General features: G+C 40.0%; 1 protein-coding gene across 4 annotated transcripts in view; it reads right to left on the minus strand.

The window, feature by feature from the left end:
- APC (APC regulator of WNT signaling pathway) overlaps window positions 1-23,934 on the minus strand; it is a 114,440-nt gene that overhangs the window by 17,043 nt on the left and 73,463 nt on the right. For 3 of the 4 annotated variants that reach the window (XM_060280155.1, XM_060280154.1, XM_035099971.2), the window contains 7 exons: window positions 18,610-18,762; window positions 15,419-15,503; window positions 14,257-14,458; window positions 11,712-11,820; window positions 9,476-9,589; window positions 8,830-8,913; window positions 3,480-3,584 (listed from right to left, as the gene is read on the minus strand). In XM_060280155.1, the coding sequence (XP_060136138.1) occupies window positions 3,480-3,584; window positions 8,830-8,913; window positions 9,476-9,589; window positions 11,712-11,820; window positions 14,257-14,458; window positions 15,419-15,503; window positions 18,610-18,744 (834 nt within the window). In that variant the 5' untranslated portion in view covers window positions 18,745-18,762. The other variant, XM_060280156.1, reaches the window with a different exon arrangement.

A 23,934-nucleotide genomic window follows, 5' to 3' on the forward strand; every position in this document is an offset into this window, starting at 1 on the left:
TTCTTGCCTTCCACCTATGAGATGCAGCAGTTATTAATCACACTGGGATCCTTTAATATTCTTCTTTTTGGGACACAAGTGGAATGAGGGCACTCTAAAACCTTTTTATGCAAGGGTGGAGAACGGGATTTGGCCTGCAGATCTGATCATTATTTGCCCGCCAACCCTAGGACTACCCACTTGTCAATCACCTGATGTCACAACAAGGTGAAACAATACAGGGAAATGCAAAATGCCTTTTAAAGTGCACCAAAAGACCAGACAATCAGCTAGATGCAAGCTCTTCAGGAGCTCATTGCAAATCACTTGGCAAGACCCCATTCTGGAGCCCTTTGCACAGGACTTTTCAGGCCCTGCCAATTAGCTGAGCAGCAGCAGCTGAAGACCCCTTTCAGGAGAGGAAGGTCATTTACCTGCCTTGAACCTTTCATTAGGTATATGACTGGTGGGTGTGGCCTGGCTGCAACTGCCTGGCAGGGTTTGGGTTGACCTGCCAGGTCTGATTAGACCCCCAGGACAGAGGTTCTCCACCCAGATCCAGATCTTACTCTCAACACATAAGCAAGTCAGGCCATGTTTACCTTCCTCTACATTCCTACTGCTGTTTCAAAATTAAAAGAAATCCAGAAATTGTGGAAAGGAAGCACATGCAGCCCCTAAAGATCCACTCCACATCCAACATGAATACAAGCAACTTCCTGCTTACACGCGTTCAGCACACTCACAGCTTTTGGCCCCAGAAGGAGTAGTGGAATGGGCATACACACATCCTGCCAATGCACATGGTGTTTCAGAACACAACCCCGTGCAAACAGGGAGTTGCCTGTACAATGATGGCAGCAGTAATATAAAAGGGTAGTGAGCATAATTATTACAGCACACTCATATATCTGGGCTTAACACCTCCCCCACCACTCCCCAAAAGATTGGGGGGGCATCACACATTTCTCCAGCCAAGGTAACAAAGCCCAATATTAGGAAACCTGTGTTTATTGTGTTCTTTTTGCCTCAATGACTGCAAGACAAAAAGCTTGGCAGCTGCCTGCATTAGTAAGTATTTTCCAGGAATGAAAGAAAGTACAGAGATGAAGTAGTAATAGGACAACAGACAGGTGCAGTTTGCCATTTGGCTGTTTGGTCCAATCAGTATATAGCTGAAAGTGGGACAGACTTTAATCAGTGGACTTTTTAATTCTGTGCTTGGTCCAAAGGCAATTTGCTCCTCTCATCCTCCTTCCTGGCAGTCTCCTTGCTCAGAAGCAACTTTTTTAAAGTTTTCTGCGTAAGCACTGCTTAGGCCCTCACAGAATGTATATATACTTAAAAGATTATTTAATAGAAGTGTTTATACTTATGTGGCCCAAGGATGGTGCTCTACACATACAGTTGCTCCAAGGGGCACATGAAAAGCCTGCCCATACAAATATTCACCATTACTTCAAATATAGGTGGGTCTTCTAGGCCAGGAGTGGCTAACAGCAGTTGTTGAACTACAACTCCCATCAGTCTCAGTCATGTTAGCCAATGGTCGAAAAATTATGGGAGCTGTCCTTTTTCAGTATCTAGAGGGACACAGGTTGATCAACCCTGCTACAAGCAATATATTTACCAAGATTTTCAAAAACTGTAACAATTCAAGAAAGGACAGAAAAAAATATTATGAAAAAGATACAGTAAAACTGGTTGTGTAAATATGGGAGAAAAACAAGGCAGTGAATATGAGAGAGAAGGAGATGAGTGTCTTTACACTAAGCTGTCTGCTGCCACAGAAATAGCTGGAAAAGTACACAAACAAAAACACTGCAGCTGCAATGATGTGTCAATGGAACCTAATACTAAAGTCCCTATAATAATCAACCCGCTTTGGATAAGCTACAGAGCTTAAACATTGGCTATTATGAAGATGACCAATCAATTTGTTCCTCCAGAAATTGTTAGAAAGCCCTGAATTTGACAAAAGATCTAAATTATGCTGAGATGTATTTTTCAACTAATCCTACTAAAGACAGAACCAGTGTTAAAAATACCCCAAACCTATTAAAATAGTAGCAAACAGGAGTCCTTGGAATGTACCAATCCCCATCTCTACCTCTGCCACAACCCTTTCTGATCCTTACTTTTTACTCTTACTTTTTACTCATCAACACAACTAGTTCTGCTACATTCCCATCCTACTGTCTTCAACTCTATTCTCATCTCACACAGTGCAGTTTTTTATTCTTATTTTAATATTCTCTCCGCTGAACCCATCACCAAATGGATTTTTCTTGTAAAAATGAAGTTCACTTCTATCCTTTAGTTAACTTAGGAGCATCCACATTTCAGCGAATTTCATTTGCTCTCCCTAAATGCAGCAGAACAGTGCAGTCATGCAGAAAGAAGTGTCGCCTTCTGAAAAATACTATGGTAGCCAAATCACCAAGTATAATATTTATTTGACTATCAAAAAATGTCTGGGCATGACCAGGGTATTTTTTTGCCTTCTAGTAATAATATCCTCTGCAACAAGGTAGGCTGACCTGAGCTCCAGAAATACTGGTGCCCAATCCATTAAGCCTTTCCCCCCTGGCCTTGCATAAAAAGGAGGTAATCCCCAGATGTCTCATAGCAAGATGGATTGAATGACTCATATCCATAAAGCTAGTGGGGGTGGGGAAATAAGATTAATACTATAAGCACCATTTTTTATGAGGGAAAGTCAGAATTGTTCTAAAACACCAGGGTTATTCATACCAATAAGAAACTTTTCTCATCACCTCCTGAGTTCATCCACATTAAGGTCCCATACAAGGTATGCTGTAGCTTATTTAAAAGAACATTTTTTAAACTGGTTTTAAATCAGAGCAGATCGGGTTTAAACTATATGTCAGGCTAAATGAATGTTCAAAATGTTCCACAACGAAAACACAACTAGACAACAATCATATTGATATATACATAGCAAAGGAACAGCAGGAAATAATGAAAAATGTATCTGCTTCCAATATAAATGAACAATTTAACAGATGATAATGTATTATTATAGTGGTTTATAACACTGCCTTCCACAAAAACCCCCAAATTTATAATCATAAGCTTCTATTTTGAAGCCATAAAAATAATGCCGAATTAGCAGCCATTTTAAAATAGTATCAAAGAAAATTCCCTGTATTAATCATATTTTAACTTGAAAACCTGGCAACATCAACATGTATTTGATAGCCATGCAGGCTCCTTTCCCTTAAATTTACATGTAATAGTAATCTGACCAAGATTTGTACTTGCTTACAGTGTAGAACATTTAAATTCTATATATATAGTACATTCCTTTGTAACAGATTAAAGAGCATTCATCTCCTCCAGCACAAAGCCTTCTCTGATTTAGTGCACCTGAAGGAATCCATTCACGCGCAATTATATTGCCATAGCAGAATCACTATATCCCACCTCCCAAGCACCATATGTTGAAGCATTACTTATAAATAAAATGTTGGCTTTACCTGACTACTGCCAGCAGTTGCCACGCTGATTTCTGCTGCTCCTTGACCTTCATTTTGCCTCTCAGCTTCATGCGAGCCAGCATCGTGCTTGCTTGGAGGTGCCCTCTGTCAATGTAAGAGTTTGCGACATTACACACAGAAATGGAGTACGCTTCCACTTTAAGCTTAAAACTGTGAATACGTCAATGCTGTAGCTTCACGAACCACCGAACTATGCTTTATTTTTCATAACCTCTAGCCTCAATAATTAGCAGCCGAGACCACCGCCTTAGCAAAATTGCAGGATGAAAGTGAAGCATGTCCTCTGAGGATTATAGCTCTAGAAGACAAAGGATTTGCTGTGAGATACAAAACACCATCCTCCACCAGCTGTGCTCACATCACTATCAGAAATGTAACAGAATTGGAGCAAACAACTGTCTCCTCTGCAATGTCACATGATCTATGCACTTACTGGAGGCTATGACTGGAACAGTTAAAATATTACTTACGCTTCACAATCAAATAGAAACACCTTCTGGGTGGATAGCCCCAAATACACATAGTAAGCCCGTTTTGTACTATTTGGAAGCTTTTCACAATTTAATTATAGCATGACACATGCCAGAGCATCCATCTTAACGTGAAAGAAATTTAGACAAGTGGTTTGTCCCCAGACTAATCATTCTGCAACTCAATGAATAAAATTGGACAACGTAACAGTGCTTTTTCCTATTAAAAAAGCAAACCAATATATAAAAAATAAAACCCAGATTTTTTTTAAATATCTTCTTAACTTAAAGGTAGTGAAATTTTATTTTTAAAAGTGACTCAAATGCACAAAGAACTGCAGACAGAACTGGAACTACACCTTTATACAGTTTTTTTTTACTGTCTGAAGATTCATTTATACATCCCTTATGAAGAAAACCCCATAGAACAGTTTTAAAGGAATTTTTAAAGGCCCCACTATAAAAAAGGTTAGAGCCCTACCGCCTACAAACATTGTATGGCCATGTGCATTTCAAGACGTTCAGTGCTGTATTAGACTGTGCGGTTCTATGGCTGAAGCTAATGGCAATAATTAAATTGAACATGGGGCTATTAGAGAATAAACTGGGACACAAAATAATCTAATCCAGTATGTTCAATCTTTTTCTCTCTCTCCCTCCATGATAAAGTTGAAAGATTTAGGAGAGACTAAGGAAGTACTTATTCACATAGTTAAATTATGGAATTCACTTCCACATGATGTAGTAATGGCTACCAACTTGGATGGTTTTAGTGAAGGATTAGATGAATTCATGAAGGATAAAGCTGGCCATTGTGGCCAGTAGTCATTGATATGTTATCCTTCTGCTACAGGGGCAGCAAGGCTAACAGGGGGATACAAGTGCTTTAAAACAGAGTCAACTAGACAATTCTGAAGGTAGTCAGAGCACAAAATGTGTAGGCAGCTCCAATGCTTCAGCACTCGGCAGGCAGCACCATTGCTAAGATCTTGCAAGAGACTCCCAGAGCTCGGTAAGCAAGTCTGAGAAGTCAAAAGCTCTTTCTGCGCCAAGAAAACTCAGTGTGGAAAGAGCTTTTAAGCTCTCTACTTTGCACATGCTTGTGCAATTTCAGTTGGCCGGCCCTGGAGCATGTAAAGCTGAAATTGCACAAGTTAAATATGCACAAGATGCAAGTTGACTGTATATGTATCTTGGTTTTCTTCCCAGGAGCTCAAGGCTGTGATCACTGTCTCTGCCCCTTCCCCCCTTTTTTATATTCACAACAACCCTGTGACGTAGGCCGGGCTGAGAGTTGGTAGTTCAGATATCCACATACTTAAAAGTATTTTTGGCCGGTTATCATATATAAGAGTTGGCAAAATATTTTTTCCCATTTGGGTAATTATAATAATAAAAATTTAATATTTATACCCCACCCATCTTGTAAACATTGGGCCTATGAAACATTGCAGTTAAAGCAAGGAAGATTCTATTCTGGCTTCCTTTACATTATCTTTGAATGGCATTACCTAAGAATTTAAGAAAAGCCCTGCTGGAAAATGACGCATCTAGCCCAGCATCCTCTTCTCACAGTGGCCAACCACTTTTCTATGAAGTGCCTGCAAGTGCAATGACATGGGAATACAGCAAACTGTATTCAAACAACTGTGGAGCCAGAGCACAGCCTTATCCTCCATGAATTTGTTTAATTCACATTGAAAGCCAGGCAAATTGCCTGTGTAAAACACTCACTGCCTCCTATGTGAGTGTTTTACACAGTTTAATTTCGTGCTGTTTTGCACAGTTTAACTATGTGCTGTTTGACATGTATTTGCATCTTGCTTTCTTAACCAGCAACTTGTACATTTCCCTCCCCTCCCAAACTTTTTATATTTGCAACAGCCCTGTGAAATAGGCTAGGCTGAGTAAATACAGTATATGTACATATGCAGCAGTTCTTGCCACTAGATTGTGAGACAGGGACCCTAATCCATATACAACATACCAGGTCCAGGAAATCCTGTTGGCATCCCTGGATTATTGCCAGTTGCTGGGAATCACAAGTAGGAAGAGTGCTTTTGCACTCAGATCCTGCTTACAGGCTTCCTACAGGAATCTAGTTGGCAGCTGTCAGAACAGGACGGGCCTTTTGTCTGATCCAGAATGGTTCTTCTTATGTTTTTATTAAATGTGAGTTACACTTATATTGTATATGACATTACATAGTGATAAAAACACATTTATATAAATTAATCAATTACAGTTCAGAGTAAGCCTTCTCAGCTTTCTCCTGCTCCCCTCCCCCACCAAGACATCTGTCAAGCAAACATGCCTTCATATGTTAGGAAAGAATCTACTGAAAATAGCAAGCAGCAGAACTAAGCTGAACACAATGATTAAAAAACCACGAAAAAGCAAAAGGGAGTTGGGAGGGAAACTCTGAATTGACTTGGTGGGGGGGAGTAATCAAACATACAAAATTTGCTAATTAACCAAACAATAAAGAAAAAGCAAGAGAAAATATTTATTAAAAAACCTATCAGCTGCATTAAAGTCATTTTTCAAGCTAAATCCTGGGGGGGGATCAAACATAGAAAATATATTGTGTGTATGCATTTCTGTGTTGAGGGAGAGACCCACATACCCCTTTAAAAAGTTTTTAGATAACGGAATTTGAGAAACACAATTTGACAAAGACCATCTTACCAGCTTAAATAAGGGAGGAGGGGAGTCACAGCAGACTAAGAATCTGCTACTAAACACACAGAAAAAGGTAGGCCTTTTCATACATACCCATCCACAGTCGACACCTAAAAATTAAGGCTGGTAGCAAGAAACAAGAAATAATTTTCCAGCCCAGTTAATCACACAAATCATGTTGTTGTTGTATCCTGGGATGTGTGGTAAGGGAGATCTAATACAAGTAACATAGGGAATCTTAATTCTCTTAGTGTTTTCCAAGCCAAGTTGGCTGTTTAGCAACTATCTTAACAAATATTCAAATCACTGAATTCCATTATTTAGTCATCTACAAGTTCCATTTTCAGTAACCATCTTTATAAAATGCTGTTTTACTGAACCCAGCATCTCACCCCTCTCCCTTTTTACAGCTAACCAGGATGCAGTATGTCTGACAGGCATGAAGCCAACATAATTAGTTTCAATCTTCTGCTAAAAGTTTGCAAACTCTGATTTGAAATTAATCATGGTTAGTGTCATAATTTATTTAAAGCACTTATATTCAAAGCAGCTGAAGAAAACATCATACAGCAATGCTGCCATACAAAAAAAAACCTAATAGAAATTTACAACAAAGAAGATCAAAAACCACCAAACAATAATCAATCATGGGTATAATATCACTAAAATAAAAGCTAAGGGAACAGTCAATTAAAATCAGCACAGTCTTCAAAATCAGTCCAGTATTGGACAGATGTCTAAAAGAAAAAGTATTGGAGCCTGAAATGTAAGGGGAAGTGGTGAATGGAGTGAAAGGAGGAAATTTGGACACGAGATAAGAAGGAAAGAGAAACGAACACATGTAGTACTCCAGATCTTCTAATCATACTTAGAAACTGGGACAGGCTGTATGTCAGTGGCAGAGCATATGCTTTCATGCCAAAACCAAAACCAAACTCAGATTAGCTCCCTGATATTTCCAGTTAGGGTGGGGAAGGTGTCTGCCGGAAACCTCGCAGAACAATTACCAGGTAATGTAGACAAGGAGTGGGGAACTGGATACAACCTGCCAGCCAGATCCTGGGTTTCTTCCTGGCAGGCCATTATAACAGGTGGGCAGAGCCCTACCCACTTGCCAATCACCAGATATCAAGTGACCAATTTTTCCTTCGTACTGCACTATAAAAGTAAATCTAAGCCAAGTGAGGCTTGACATTACTGTCACTCAGCTGACAGGCAGTGATTTCAAGCCAGCTTTCTGCAGAGAACAGCTGCTCACTGGGAACTCTGTTGCACAGTCAATCCAGTAAGCTTGGAGTCACTGCCTATCAGCTCATCACATGGTCCACTTTGGGAAGGAGTAGGCTGTCCCAAAGAGGTGTCAACAAGTGCACTTTAGGAGTTCCAATTGAGCACTGGCACTTGTGTTTCTACCTGCCCCGCAACTGAATGCAACTTCCTGTACATATTTTGTCAAGACCTTACTACAAAAGCTATAAAACTTCAGACATGGAATACAATAGCTAGCAAAGGGTTCCAAACTCTCACAAAAATTAAAAAGGCCAAAGGTGATAGAGATTAAAAATTCTGTACACATCTATACTTGAACTCTGAGCATTTTCTCTCTCAGAGGCTGAAAGGTTACAGGTAGGAAGCTGTGTTGGTCTGAGTCGAAGCAAAATCGAAAAAAATTCCTTCAGTAGCACCTTAAAGACCAATTAAGTTTTTCTTTTGGTATGAGCTTTCGTGTGCATGCACACTTCTTCAGATACACAGGCCGAAAGGGTTCATTTAAAAATGAAGATAAAAACACCAACAGTACAATTTATTTGATCTCATGGCCAGTCTAGGATTGCTGAGCAGTGGCTACTTTGAGTTTCTCTCTTATAACTGATGCCATGTAGCTTTAAAGCAAGAGTAAACTGTAATGTATCTCTTATTGATCTGTTTTAGTGATGAATCATGTGAGCTACTTTGAATACGTCACGCTCGAAGATGAAAAGCAGGATACGAGTTCTTTAAACAAGGAAACTGCTGTCTTGACTAAAGCAACACAAAATTGCTCAGCCACAGGTGAGTAACCAGAAAGAGTTATTGGTTTTTTATACAGAAGGTGGTCCTTTTTCAGTCAGGTCTACTTATTTGTTTCAAACATGCATGTACAGTACATAAATAAAGGGCAGGTAATAAATACTAACCTCTGCTTCAGCAGCTTGGGATTGCAAGAGTTGTCTTATACGTAGAATATCCTTTTCAATTTGTTGAATTCTAGCAACTCTCACCTTGGAAAAATGAAGTTCAGATACAGGTTTATAACATTGTTGCCTACCCATCACAGCAATCAAACTTTTAAAAAGCCTCCATTGCTATCAAAAGGTGCCTGTTTGTAAAGGATCTATGCTAGACAGAAAAGGGTTAATTCTCCCCTTCCCGTGAAGGCTGATCCTTTATGAAGCAATTAGGTTTCTTAAAAGCTCCCACTAGTACCAAAGGGAGTGTTTCAAAAACCTAATCACTGCATGGGGAAGCAGGGCTAAGGAGGGAAGAGAGAATAAAGTGTACGCATTACAAGACAGTGAAAATGTATGGATGCATGTGCAAGGATGAAGGAGAAAGTGCCCCCCTCTGCTTTTGGTTCTGCCCCCCCCCCGGAATGCAGCCCCCCCCCCCCGCACGAAGGTTCCCCATGAGTGAACATAGATCCCTTACCCCTGCTACAGGCAGGGAAATATTATTTGGTGAGGCAGTCAGAAATTTATGCACTATAGTTTTATGAAAGCTAACTAAGTTTACTGTTGGCACAGGCACTCTTTCAAATTGTGTAAAACCTTGTTATATAATTACCTGTGCTCTCTTTTCCATGTCTTGGCAAGTGCCTAGCTGTTCTTCCATAGCAGCTCTGATCTGTCTTGCTTCATACTCCAATTGTCTTCTAGTCATATCTGTCTGCAAGGAGAACTAGAACCAAAACACATTCAGTTATGCTGATGATAAACCATTCATATAATAACAATTAATTTAAAAATGAAGATTCTATGCCTATAATTTAGAACACTACTTCATATTGACAAAGACTGCAACATTGGCAGAATGAGGCCATTCAAAAAAGAAAATATATATATGTAAAAGGCCTTTAATTTTTTCATGCATTTTGATGACTTCTTAACTCCCTTCCCTAATGTAAGATACCATCCCAATATCTGCAAGCCTGAAGGTCCCATTATTCCTCTACTTCTTGGGATGTTGGAAGGACAGATACTAAAGAATACCAGTCAGGTTAAGGAATCCTCTTCCCATTCACACAGTTTCTTTTTAGCCTCACCTGTCTTTAGATTGTGGAACGTGGGAAGTAAAAAAGCTATATAGTCCATAGAGCCCCATCCTTTGATTGTTTTAATACTGAATACTTGAGATATATTGAGTTACAAATTTAAACAAAAAACAAGGATGCCTTGAGACCTTGCACACAAATTCAGCCTTTCACGTTTTCATATTTTAGCTCCTGCCATGAAGGCTAGCAACTTTTTAAAAAGCAGATCTCAATAAACCAAGTATCATGTCACAATTCTAGGATATAGATGAAGCATACAGATTTAGAGAAAACACGTAACTCTGAACCCCTATAGTGGTGACTGCTCATCCACACACAACTGGCTAATCTCTCAACAAAGTATAACTAAGTCTATAATGCACACTAATTATTTTTGCAGCTTGGCATCAAGTCCATTGTAAATCGTTCTGAGAAACAATTTTATTAATGCTAACATGAAGACTGCCAAATAAGCTAATGATACACTGCATAAGGCTGGAAAAAAGTTCTAGACTAGACCTCCTACGTGGAAGACAATGGGGAAGAGGGACCAGATAGCTTGATATTTCCCCCTTCTATGCTGATATTAGTCTAAAAGCAAATGGAAGCTGGTATTGGTATGGTCGTATAAGTTCTAACTTTTACCCCATTCTCTGTAAGTATGTGTGGCCTTTTGCACAGGAATTCATTTTTATAACACCAATGTTGCACAAGCAAAATGCTCCAATATGTGACCACAGTGGAGAAATTTTAATATGGACATGGATGGAAGAAATTACTATTATCCAATACAGAGGAATGGTGATGGGAACTAATGGAAGTAAAGCTAATTATTATTATTAATAACAACAATTTGGGATTATCTCTTGGACTTTTCATGGGAATAAATGAATGATGCGGCGACACTTTGACTAAAAAGAAATATGGTTTAACAAAGTGGAGAAGATAGACTGAGTGCCTTTCTTTTCTAAGGTAACTCGCAGACAGAGAATCAGAAGTTTTCCCCACCTTTATCTTTGGTGCTTCTTATCCCTGTGTTCTTTTCTTCCTTCTTTCCCCCCTATTTCTCTCTTTCTTGTCTTTTAAATTCTATTTGTTCCAGACATTATTTTATTGTATTGTGAAAACTTTAAGAAAAATCAATTAAGAAAAAAAAATGGAGCTCACAAAAGTGATATTTCCCTGCCCCACTTTACAGCCTCTTGTGCTCTCTCTGAAAAGCATCTCCAAAGAGTCAATCAAAAATCATGGGTGTGTTGCTGCAGCTGGAGAGGTGAACTGCCTAAAAACGGGCAGAATAAGTTTGCACCTGTGGAGTGCAAAGATGCTTCCATTTGAATTGGGGAAATTCTGTCTTCTCACTGCAGCCCCATATGCCACAGCCCACGATGTTTGGTGGGATCCCACCCCACCTCTGCAAAAGATTTCTCAGGAGCTGCAGGAGAGGCTGTAATAAGGATTCATTGTTGAGCTGCTTCCACTTGTGCAGTGTTGGGAACTGAACTTACAGTCATACCTCGGGTTGAGTACGCTGCGTGTTGCGTACTTTCGGCTTAAGAACGTGGCAGACCCAGAAGTGTTTACTTCCAGGCTCCGCCACGCCCATGCGCAGAAGCGTTCTGTGCGCTTCACACATGCACGGAAACACTGCTTGGGCTGTGTACTTTTCGGGGTGCGAACGGCACCCTGGAATGGATTGAGTACACAACCCGAGGTACCACTGTATATTGATTGTATTGGGCTGAATATGTCACTACAATTACCACTTACGTTTTCAGTAAGAGGAAGACTATCTATCCTCTTCGTCAGATTCTGAAGCTGAGCATAATACCAGTCTTTTTCTTTTTCCTCCTTCTCAAGCTCAGCTAGCAAGAGAGACCTATAAATGAAGAAGCAAATGTTAGTCGTTAAGCTCTATTAGATGCCAGAAGTTGTCCAATTGCTGAAAAGGTAACGGGTGTAGAAAAACTGTCTCTTCAACAGCGAGTTGAAAGAAATGCGATTTCTGTGCGTACAATGGGGAAATGCGTTGGATAACACTGTCATTTTATGTAGGACATAAGATAGCCGGGAGTGCCATAGCTTTTAGTCATAAATCATCTCTGCTGTATTGTATCTAACAAGAAATGAAATGCTCAGGGTTTGACACAAATCTTCTGAGTCAAATTGCCTCCTGCTGAGCCAGTTCAACTAAAGTACACATTTTAAATGGCATAACCAAATAAAGTTAATTGACTTTATAAATGTGCTTTCATAATTCTCAGTGTTCAATTTGCAGCCTTTATTAGAGGGAAAGCTATATGAAGCATACATAAAATCATTTCTATGAAGACAATTTTTTTTTTAAAAAAAAAGGACTGCAACTGACAACAAAAAAAGACCTTACTCAAATTTATGGAAGAAAAAAATTAAGGGAAAAAACACCACAAATTGCTTTCCATTATGATTCAATGACTTCTGACTTCCTTTACACTTATGCAAATATCTATCTAGAAGGCATTTCCTACTTTTTTTCCTGAACACAAACAAAAAGGAAACTCAGAATAACACCAGCATAAAGCCTTGACACAGTTGGATCACATTCCATGAAATGCCTTGAAGAAGAGGAACGGTTTAACCTGGCACAAAAAAGAAATCAATTCTGGAGTCAGGCAAGCATAATTCAGATGAGCATTCCATAGACAGGGGGCCACAACCGAGGAGGCCTTTGCCCCTTGATGCCACTCTCAGAGCCTCTGTCGGAGGAGGCAATTGGGCAAGGACCTTGAGTTGCACCTTGTATTATATATTGTAGTATCTGATTATAAATAACCATAGAAATAGCTATTAATGCAACAAGATCAACAGCAATGAATAACTTCAAGTTGCCTAACATCTATGGTTCAACTGTTCAAGAAAGACAAAATTTATAATTTAGAACCAATGTGGCATATGAGATAGTGTTAGCTTTGGATGAAATGAACCTAGATTAAAATCCTCACAGCAACTGGCTGACCCTAGCAAGCTATTATTACCCTAACCTCTTTCATTGGGTTGTGCAAATAAAATGGAAATACTCCATCTGTGCTCAAAATCTTTGGTGGAGGGGCAGAATATAAAATGTTACAAACTTTATGATTATTATATAGGTTGTCTCTTGGAATGATGTTTGTTCTTTTCTTACACATTACAGTGGTGCCTCGCAAGACGAATTTAATTCATTCCACAAGTCAATTCATTTTGCGAAAAATTCGCCTTGCGAATCGCGGTTTCCCATAGGAATGCATTGAAATTTCTTTTTTTGCCCATAGGAACACATTAATTAAATTTCAATGCATTCCTATGGGAAACCACGATTCGCAAGATGAATTTTTCGCAAAACGAATTCGTCTTGCGAGTCACCATCAGATCGCAAGACACATTCATCTTGCGAAAAATTCGTCTTGCAAGGTACCACTGTACATTATACTGTAAAGCCACACAAGACACTGATACTCAGTATTTTGTCTACTCCTATAACCCATAGTCAACAAAGTACAAATACAGAATATGCCGTAATTCCTAGGTTGCATCCAAAGATTCCTGTGCATAAGCAGAAGGTACTTTAATGGTTGCACAATATCTGGTTCCCCTTGACCACTGCATATCTGAAAAGCCACCCTTGACGAATGGAGGACCATCCATAATGCTATATGATAATGTGTGAGAACGTGCGACTATGAGAGAGATTTCAGTCAAGGGACCCCTCCTCACACGCCTTCTGCTCATGCATGCTCACCCCTGGATCCAAGCCCTTGGTAACTGCAATTAATAATGAAACACATAATTAACAACTAAAACATATGCACTTTCTGAAATGCTCTCGTATAAGTTAATGAACTGTATGTATTAATATCCTATGGTCTATGGGGAGCAACTCTGAGTCTAGATTTCCAGATAAACAGATTATTGGAAGGAAGAGGCAGGGGCCTGTGTAAGTCACCTCCCCATGAATACCAATTAAGGAGAGAAACATGGAGCTGCTGTGCTTTCAGAATATCCTTCCCATCAACCACATGGGTTGGCACGGGTGGCTTTTGTTCAATACAGAGATCTATGAGCAGAGCAACAGATTGTGCTCATGCTGGTGGACATTTGAACCAGATGTTCTGCAAAGCACTAGTGAAGATTTTGTTTCAACATGCATTCCCAGACTTGTAGAAATGGAATCATGATTTCTTCAGAATATCAGGCAAGACACAGGACTTGAAATATTTTGTCTTGTCACCTACACAAAGAAGGGGGGGGCTTTTAAAATTTTTTCATAAAACACATAACTATGATAAAAAAACATTACCTCTCTTTCTCCAATTCTTCTAAATAACCAGTGCTCTCCCTGCTTCCATTCATAAAACCTCTTCGAGGAAACGATCCCATGGGAACAGGGCTGCACTCTCCTGATCGACTAGAAACTGACCCTTCCCGGCTTCCGTACGAACGCATGGATATCTTTGGCCTTAACTTCACTCCAGGGAAGTTATTGCTGTCCAAGTTAAATTCTGAATGGAAATAAAAAGTGCCGGATATCTAACATATGTAAAAGCCATTTACATCTTAAATTTTTCAAATTACCTTTCCTTTTCTTCTCTTAATAAAAATAGATGGAACAGGTACAGTAACACAGCGTTTCTCAACCGCTGTTCCGTGGCACACTAGTGTGCCGCGAGACGCTGACTGGTGTGCCGCGACGAGAAGGGCGATTTGCATTGTCACGTGCCTGGCGGCCGCCAATATACAGCACTGGCCCGCCAGAAAGCAATTATTCTCCTCCTCTTTCCCAAAGCTCAGTGCAAACGAGCCTGGCGGCCGCCAATACACAACACTAACCCGCCGGACGGCTTGTGAAGCCTTATTACAGGAGATTGCAACCAACACAGCAATTGGCAAGTGTTTCTTACAGTCATAATTATAGTCAATATAGGGCGGCACAGAGTTAAATTTTTTAACTTTTTTAATGGTGGTGTGCCTCGTGATTTTTTTCACAGAACAAGTGTGCCGTGGCCCAAAAAAGGTTGAGAAACACTGCAGTAACAAATGCCCTAAAAAATTCTAAAGTCAAAATGTTATACCAATAAGTCAGAATTGGTAGAGATTATTATTAATCAATGAACAGGATAATCAAATGATAATCAAATACCCCTCTACCCAAAACAACTTCATCAGAAACCTTGCAGCCCTATGAAATTTTAATCAAGGTGTAACTTTATTCTCGAAACAAAGTATTTTAAAAAAATTAAAGTTGCAACAGAAAGGAGATATTGCAATGCCATTGGCATGCCTGCTTCATAACTGTAAAGCCCATATTGTTAGGCAACACCCGCTTTAGGTATGAATGTTTAACAAGTTTATGTGACAAAAAATACTTAAAGACCGATTTGGTAATCTCTTATCCAAGATAAACAATTATTTATATTGACAACTTTTGTTTGGCAAAACTGGCTATGTTTTTCCAAGTTTACCTTTAAGGCGTTCCAGCAAATCAATCTGTCCAGATGAAGCCATTGCCTCCTCTTCAATACTTCCTTGCAGCTGTTTCAGCACCTCCTAGAAAAGAAGAAGCAGTACACCACAGTGAGATACCAAAAGTTACTATCCTGTAACATCTCCCACTCCAACAGCAAGGTTTTTTTTCTAAACTAAACCTTTCTCCCTCACCCTTGGCTAAAATTGGTTAGTTGCTTTTGCTGAAACTTTTAGTAAACAGTTTTACAATTAGGGATTCAAAAAAGTACTTGAAATTTCAGTACTACTCATGCGGATTATAAACAGAAGAGATTCACCCCAATATTGATTGTAATTTTATTTTCTTTCATTTGAAAAAAATTATAGACCAGTAAACATTAGCAATACAGTGTACAATAAAAATGCAATACACAACAGTTTTCCAAAAGAAATCTGATACCCCATGAGAGTCAACTTTTAATTGATGAAAGCAGGTAGAAAAGGGGAGCTTTTAGGATCTAGGGCAGGAATCCCCAAACTGCGGCCCTCCAGATGTTTTGGCCTACAACTCCCATGATCCCTAGCTAACAGGAACAGTGGTCAGGGAAGATGGGGATTGTAGTACAAAACATCTGGAGGGCCGGAGTTTGGGGATGCCTGATCTAGGGAAATGTTGTAAGGTCAGAGCCTGTCAAACTTCAAAGGGCAGCATATTCCACAAGGCAGATGCGCCATTACACACAGGGGTGGATATATTATGAAACTAATGAAGCTTAAGCTTCAGGGCTCCTAATCCCAGAGGGGCCCCAAAAGTAACAGTAGTCCACATTGCTTTTTAAAAATGGCTCTAGTAGACCCAATTTGAGTTGCACGACTCTCAACTAATTAAATTTTTTTTGTATATAGTTCAACAATCCAAAAGTTTGAGAGTCAGTAGCACAGATGTTGCAAAGGTATAGTGATCTGTCGTGAAACCACCCTATTGAAGAAGACAACAGTGATTACTCAGACCTCATTGCTGGTTGCGATGGCGTCCCCATGACAGTTCAAGCTTCAGAAAAGCCCCCAAAATGTAGGTCCACAACTGACTACACTGAAGGACCTAGTCTTTGATTCTATAGTGTTCAAATTTTACAATTGTATCCCACAGGACCTTGCCCACCCGGCTACTGCCTCCCAGCACCCACTCAAAGTTGGGTGCTGACACAGAGATATTAAGGTTCAATGTATGCAGCCAATCTATTATAAACTGGTTTGTGAGCCCGATTCCTTGTTCTCTGGAAATTCTCTGAATTTGATTTCCCCCTCCATTTATCTCTGTCTGAAAGTTCCTCTAATTTAACGCCAAATCATCTGTCATCATTTGCAGCAAGTGTATTTCTGATTAATTAGTTAAACCCAGATTCATAGCTTTGTTGTTTGTTGTGGTTAAGCTTGCTATTTGCACAAACAGGGTTTCAAATTTATCTCAAATAGGGCAAGAGACACTACCAAGTTAGACAAGAACACCTTTCTGATGTTATCATTGTGGGTTTCGATCGTCCTCCATATTAGCCATCCCTTTCGTGCCTTTTTGAGAGTGGTTGCTTCCTTTCGCCATTTTTATAGCGGAAGCCTCCTCAGAGTCCTCAGTAAAACTGCCTTCAATTTCCTCCCTAAGATCTAATTTTACAAGCTTACTTTTGGGTCCTCAAAGATCGTGATACATTAATGAGTCAGGAGTTGTGTAGCTTTAATCATATGCTTCCATATAACAGCCACTCAAAGCAATTAAAGTCCTGGGGCAAGGAGAAACATTAAATTATGTCACCAGTTAGCACCTCAGCAAGGGCTGCTCCTCCCAAATTGGTCACCTCTTAAGATATGGAAGCCAATTTTTGCATGATGGTTACCGAGATCAAGGAAAACTTTTTTTCCATCTATGTTTGGATACAATTTGATGCCATTTTGAATCAAGATGGCAGACTGAACCTTTCAAAACTTCACAGATTTTTGGGTTTCTTAGAAATCCTGAGCAATGTCAGGTACAAGGCTATTAGTGTGCCTGTAAACAATAGAATTTGCAATATCTATATTAAAAGTGAATGGGTAATAAAACAGTATTAAGAACAAAAGAACATAACAAACAGAAGACCAGTGTATGATGGATTAAGAGAGTCCATGAGGCTTTCAGGCCCTTAATGCTCAATGGTCTATATTCAGGTAGACTGCTAGATAAGATGTTTGGAAGATTTTCTATTTATAATAGAAGCTCTACCAATAAGTAAAACAAACTGAAAAGCATGGCTACAGGGCAAAAAGTTCACAGGATTCAAAACTTATTTGACCTAGCTTTCTGCTTTCAGAAGAACGAGTAGATACAATGAATCCATGAACAAATAATTAAAGAAATACCCCTCAGCTATTTCCTTCATGGAGGATCAGCCATCTATGGAATGATTCTGTTTAGAATTAGAAATGAAGTTCTTAAACATAGCAAAAAAAAAAAAAACCTCTGATCTCTTATCCACAATGGTTATTCCTGTTTTGTATGGTTATTTTTCAGAAAGTGCCCAACTGATGCATCTGAATGCTTTCAATGTGGTATATTTTCTGCTTTTGGAAGGAAAGCAGAAAACAAATTCATGCACACTAGAATCCAAATTATTGTTTTGGGAATTTTATTAAAAGTTCTAAAAGCATAATTATTATTCTTGTCCGCAAAGAAAAAGTATACTGGCCTTTTACAGACACACACAAAAATGGATGGGAAGAAATCATTAAGCATGAAAAACTAAGAGAAAACGTGGGTGCAAAGAATATAAATTGTTAAGTAACCAAAACATCATTTCTGATCGTGGACATGTCTCTTAAAGTATAAGACTTAACTTCCAATTTCCCAGCTCTGTGAAGCTTGAGCCAACACACGGCAGCCTTAAAATACAGGTCTTAAATAAATAAATAAAATTATTTGTCTATAGATATCATGCAACCATATTCAGGATGTATCCTATGTGATTCCTCTACAATGCATTGTTCTCCTACAGAAGATGAGCATTGACTTGAACTTTTGTAAAAAAAAAATTAGCGCAGTACAGATATTTTTAATGATACAGTAAATAAATTGTATTCTAGAAGGGAGGAGACAATATCAATGCACAAGGTGACTTATATAGGAAATATTTGTGAGACAATTCAAATTCTTAATAAAGTCAAATGATCTTTATACCTTCATATTGGATGCTTCTGTTTCCAGTTTTGTAAGATGATTTGAATTATCTTCCAGTTCTTGTCGAAGGTTTGAGTTCTCCATTTTTAATGCCTCTACTTGTTTTAACAGCTGATCATATGACACTGCAGCCATTCTGGGCTACCCCAGGACCTACAGCAGAATAAAGAAGAAATATTTGTTTTGGTTCATTTGTCCCCCAAAATGTATTGTGAACTTTGAGAGAATGTTTGACTTTTGAGAGAAATAATTAGAACATTCTATTTCATTTCCCAGCTCAATATAGTATTTTTTGTATCTCATGGAAAGTTTTTAAACTGAACATATAATCACATAAACCACTTTAAACTTGGCTACCTTACTCGCTTATTTTTAAATTTTAACAAGCTTTGTTTAGTGACATGAAAAATGCTTTCTACCAGGAAGTTCTAATAGAAGTCAATACGAATTATAGGAGTTCTGCTGCTTTCCCAGTCAGACTGCGCCTTTGCGCACACACACACACACACAAACACACACACACACACAGAGAGAGCGCAATACAAAATTACATTTTGATTGGTTCCAAATAATAATAAATTCATTGCCACAAAGGTTAAGTAGTAAGTTGGACCTTATTTTCAATGCTAAAACCCAAATGCGGAGAACCTTGTAACATGCGTTTCCTCATTGCCATTTGGTTTCCAGTTTACTGAAGCTCCCCAAACTGGATCACAATGCAATGCAGTGTGGGAGATTGCTAGTGTCAGGGACTGGCAGGGCTCCAAGGAGTGGGTGGAAGAGGTAGTGGGGCCAAAGGCTGATCCAGGGGGAAGGGCTGGCTATTTATGGTTTTTGTGCTTCCTGCAAGACAGGAGCAGGAGCTGGAGGATGAGGAGGGGTCTGCACCAAGAATTTAGAGAGTGTGTGCCTGAAGGGAGCTGGGGCAGAATCCCATCCCCCACTTTCCCTGGGACCAGGAGGGTCTTGAAGAGGCAGACACAGTGACAACTTCTGTGTAGAAGTTGCAGGTTGCTTATACTTGTGCTACCAGACAATAACACTTAAGCTTGGGTGTAGGCGTGGTCACCATTACTCCAACAGTCCAGCTCAGAGCACAAGCATGTTTAGTGCACCTCATAAGCTCCTGTAAGTTCATGCTTTCTCAATAAAGAATTAAACTACCGACCATTTGTCCTCCTTGGGGTGGACAGCTAGTAGGCGCAGCGGAAAGAGTAAGAAGCCCCATTGGCAACCTCAGAAATGCCTAGAAGAATTATCACTCTAGTACGTCCAAAATTATAGACATTGGTAAAGACGGAATATGATTTTAAAAGGTTAGTTATGTTGAACCATTTGTTCATGACCATGTGTTTATTAGGTTTCAATCAGCAAAGAACTCCCAGGGTTAATACTTAGTGAAGTAGAATCACGCAGAACCTTAACTCCAGAAGAGCCTGTATGCTCCCCAAACCTATTTTACTTTAAAGCATCTTAAACAAGGCAGATCTTGAAGATAGCTCAGAAACTCCAGGCGATGCTCAACGCCACCACTCATATCCAACCTCACTGACGTGGCAAGGCTGGTACAAGGTCAGCCAGCTTTGGAACAACTGCATTGACTCTGCACCCAATTGGCCAGTTGACTCTGCACCCAATTCAAGGAGATGGTATCAACTTCTAAAGCCTTTGAAGGATTGAGATCAGAGTATCTCAGAGTCCACCTATTTTCATATGAGCCCCCCTGCTCTGGTCTGATCACAAATTAACTATGGTTTACTGTTGCCCTCCCCAATTCTCATTCATGCATGAGGAGTATGAAATGAAAGCTGCTTCTTTCATTTCTCATTTATGTTCAAGCTCAGATAACTATGGTCTCTTCCAACTCTAGTTCATTTTTTAAAGTGTCTGATAATATGATCTGCTGAGTGCCAGGTCCAGAAGAACCCCAAAGCTCCGCTGTTCAGAAAAGCAGATTGCAACCTAATATAATATCTTCCAAGCCAGTCACTGCCAGTGCCCCACCAGCATCACTTTGGACTTGTCTAGAGTCAGCTTCAGAATGCTTGCCCTTACCATTCAGATCATCACCTCTGGTAAGCAGTAGTTCTAGGCACAATCAGCAGGTCCTGAACATTTGGTCACAGAAATGCAGAACATCTGCATACTGATATACCTCACTCTAATGCAAATGTGGAAAACCCTATCAGCCCTAAGGTCCCAACTCCTTATGCCAATAGTGGGTGGGGCCAGAGGCAAAAGGTGAGTGAATCAACAGATGTGACTCTTTCTACAGTATGCTACATATTGTTTTCTACATTAATATCCACATTTTTCTGTCCACTATCTAGTCAAGCAAGAGGATTTATCACCATTCTCACCACCAACAATACATTCCAGCCAGACAAAAGCACTTGAGGAGGGCATGGAGCAGGGCCAATGAGAAGTGGGTGTGGCCTAATGAGAATACCAAGCTCCTAACAAGAGTCCTAGAGAGCCACATTTGGTCCCTGGACCGGAGGCTTCCCACTTCTACTCTATAGCTAGTTATCTTTCCAAGTGATTTAAAATAGATTAGAACCAACACAGAGCCTTGTGGAACACACTCCGCAACATCTTGCCCATATTTAAGCAGACGGTTTCTGAGCAGACTTAAGAGCAGTGAACTTTTTGGGGGCCCGAAGTTCTCATTACCCTAGTGGAAAGCTATATTGGGGGCTGCATTTAGTGGGTGGGTCAGACATCACACTCCCTTTAACATAGACACACACAGATTTAATACAGGCTCTCCTTCATTCTATCTCCCCTCCTCATTGTTTTTTTCTTCTCAGCGGACAGAGGAAACTCCACCAGCTGCTCTTCCTGGATAGCCTGCATGCTGCATTTCCTTGCTGCGTGCGCGCGCGCACACACACACAATCCCTTTACACAGTGCAAAAGATTAATCCATCAGGAATCTTTGGGAAATGCTGGAACAACTCTTCTTTTTGAAGTGGCTCAGCTGATTCCCAAACAGCTGAGCAATAGAAAGGGGAATCACAGGGAGACTTTTAACCTCCCCTCCCAATGATTTGCCCACCACTGTTATCACCCACTGATCATTTGTTCAGGTAAAGCCAAGTGACAGCAAAGGGGGAACTGCTTCCCTTGCCTTTAGGATGGGGGAGTTGGGGAGGGCATTGACCAGGACCTTGGTGGGCTGGACAGGGATGCCTGGTAGGCTGGAGGCTACCAACAGCTTCTATAAGAAAAGAAATGACTGGGGAACTAGCCCTGAAATCCCAACAAAAATGTGATTTTAACTAATTGTATGGTCAAAACTGCTGGAAAAGTTCAGAGCAATATTGCATTATCAATCATGAGATGAGGCTCATCCATGAGGGCCTACAAAGCTATAATTAGGTCACAAATCAGACTGAAGCAGGCTGATGAGGTATGTTACCAGGAATCTCAATCTCAATCAATCTCTCTCTCTCTCTCTCTCTCTCTCTGTGTGTGTGTGTGTGTGTGTGTGTGTGTGTGTGTGTGTGTGTGTAAAATATACTTTCCCTAAAAAGAGTGTGTTGGACACAGGCCTAACTCTATAGTTATAGAGCCTTGCACAAAGATGGGTAGATTCATCACTGCATCCCTTAATCAAGGCAGTACCATGCCCCCTCCACTGTAGCATTCACATAACTGTGGACAGAAACCTGTCAAGTTTGTTCCATTTGTTTGTTTGTTTTCATCCATGAGTGGAAAGAGCTGCTTTCACAATGCCAAGTATCAGCCAATATTATCAAGGGGGAAACAAACTGAGCTACAAAGTGAACCTGGGAAAAGAATGACAGGTGGGAAGAGGTGGGAAGAGAAACAGCAGTTCTCCTTGGCTGAAGTTGAAGCATGGTTGAATATTTCACTGGCAAAATTTTGTTAAAATGTCTCCAGAAGAGGGCTGAGAAGGGATGAGAAGGGATGAGAAGGGATGAGTGGAGGAGGAGGACAACAGAAAGATGAAGATTGAGAGTATGAAGCCAACTCTGGCATGATACAGAAAAAGATGCAAGCCAAGGGCAATCCAGCGTAAGGCTATAACATAGGATTGGGTATAATACAAATTGTAAATAAACAAAGCAAGCAATCTTAATCATGAGCTCTGGCACAAAGGATATTCTGGATTCAACCAGCCCTCTACTAATACCGAGGGATGCGGGTGGCGCTGTTCCTTGTGCTGCTCTGGTTCGCCAGAAGCGGCTTTGTCATGCTGGCCACATGACCTGGAAGTTTTACGCTGGCGCCCTCAGCCAATAATGCGAGATGAGCGCCGCAACCCTAGAGTCGGTCACAACTGGACCTACCGGTAATGGTCAGGGGTACCTTTACCTACTAATAGCAAGCAAATTAAGCCTGTTAAAATCTTGTATAGACAAGACTTAAGAAAGGAAATGAATGAAAGCAGCAGCAATACAAGCAAATGTTTATGCAAACCCGGCCAGCTTTAACACATTCGATTCATTGCCTTGCCATTATGCAGTGTCAGCTCATGTGTAACAGAAGGAGATATCACACAAAGTGTGAAGCAAAACACAGCTATAGTCTCAACCTGAAGATTTGGGAAAGGAACCAAAAGTCTCAAGTCTTCTTCACTGAAGATCACTCGTAGCCAAGTAAGATTGTCTTCCATGAACACAGTCTTAATGGTGAGTCTGTAGGTGACTGTGGAGGCCAATTCTGGATCCACACATCCTTCCACAGTGGGAACATAGGTTTCTGGGCGGGAGTTGATCATGGTGAAGGTTTGCCAAACCTGCCTTCCTCTTAGCACATTTCTCCCTTTCATCCTGAGTTTGTGCGTCTTCAAAGTCCACAACACCTTTGGTAAAGGCTGTTCTCCAACTGGAGCACTCACAGGCCAGTGTTTCCCAATTGCCGGTGTTTATACTACATTTTTTTAGATCTAAAGTCTCAGTATTGCTTTACTAGCTCCATAGTCGGTTTAATCAAAATACAGTGGTACCTCTACTTACGAACGGAGCTCTGTCCGCCATCTTTGATGCTGTTTAGATAGGATTTTTTCTACTTACAAATTTTTAGATAGGGTTGCTTAGACTTACGAATTTTTTCTTCCAATGCATTCCTATGGGATTCGACTTACCATTTTTTCCGACTTACAAATGTGCGTTCGGAACGCATTAAATTCGTAAGTAGAGGTACCACTGTATATTTAACAAATTAGGGAAGTAACGTGTAAGAATTCTACTAACAAGAACAGATATCATCCTTTTGATTGTATTTTGGATGGTAACTGGTACATTTCATAAATCATTGTTATTATGGTAGTATTTTTTTTTAAGCGAACAAACTATC

Source organism: Zootoca vivipara, chromosome 11 (genome assembly GCF_963506605.1).
Source record: "Zootoca vivipara chromosome 11, rZooViv1.1, whole genome shotgun sequence".
NCBI classification, from domain to species: Eukaryota; Metazoa; Chordata; class Lepidosauria; order Squamata; family Lacertidae; genus Zootoca; species Zootoca vivipara.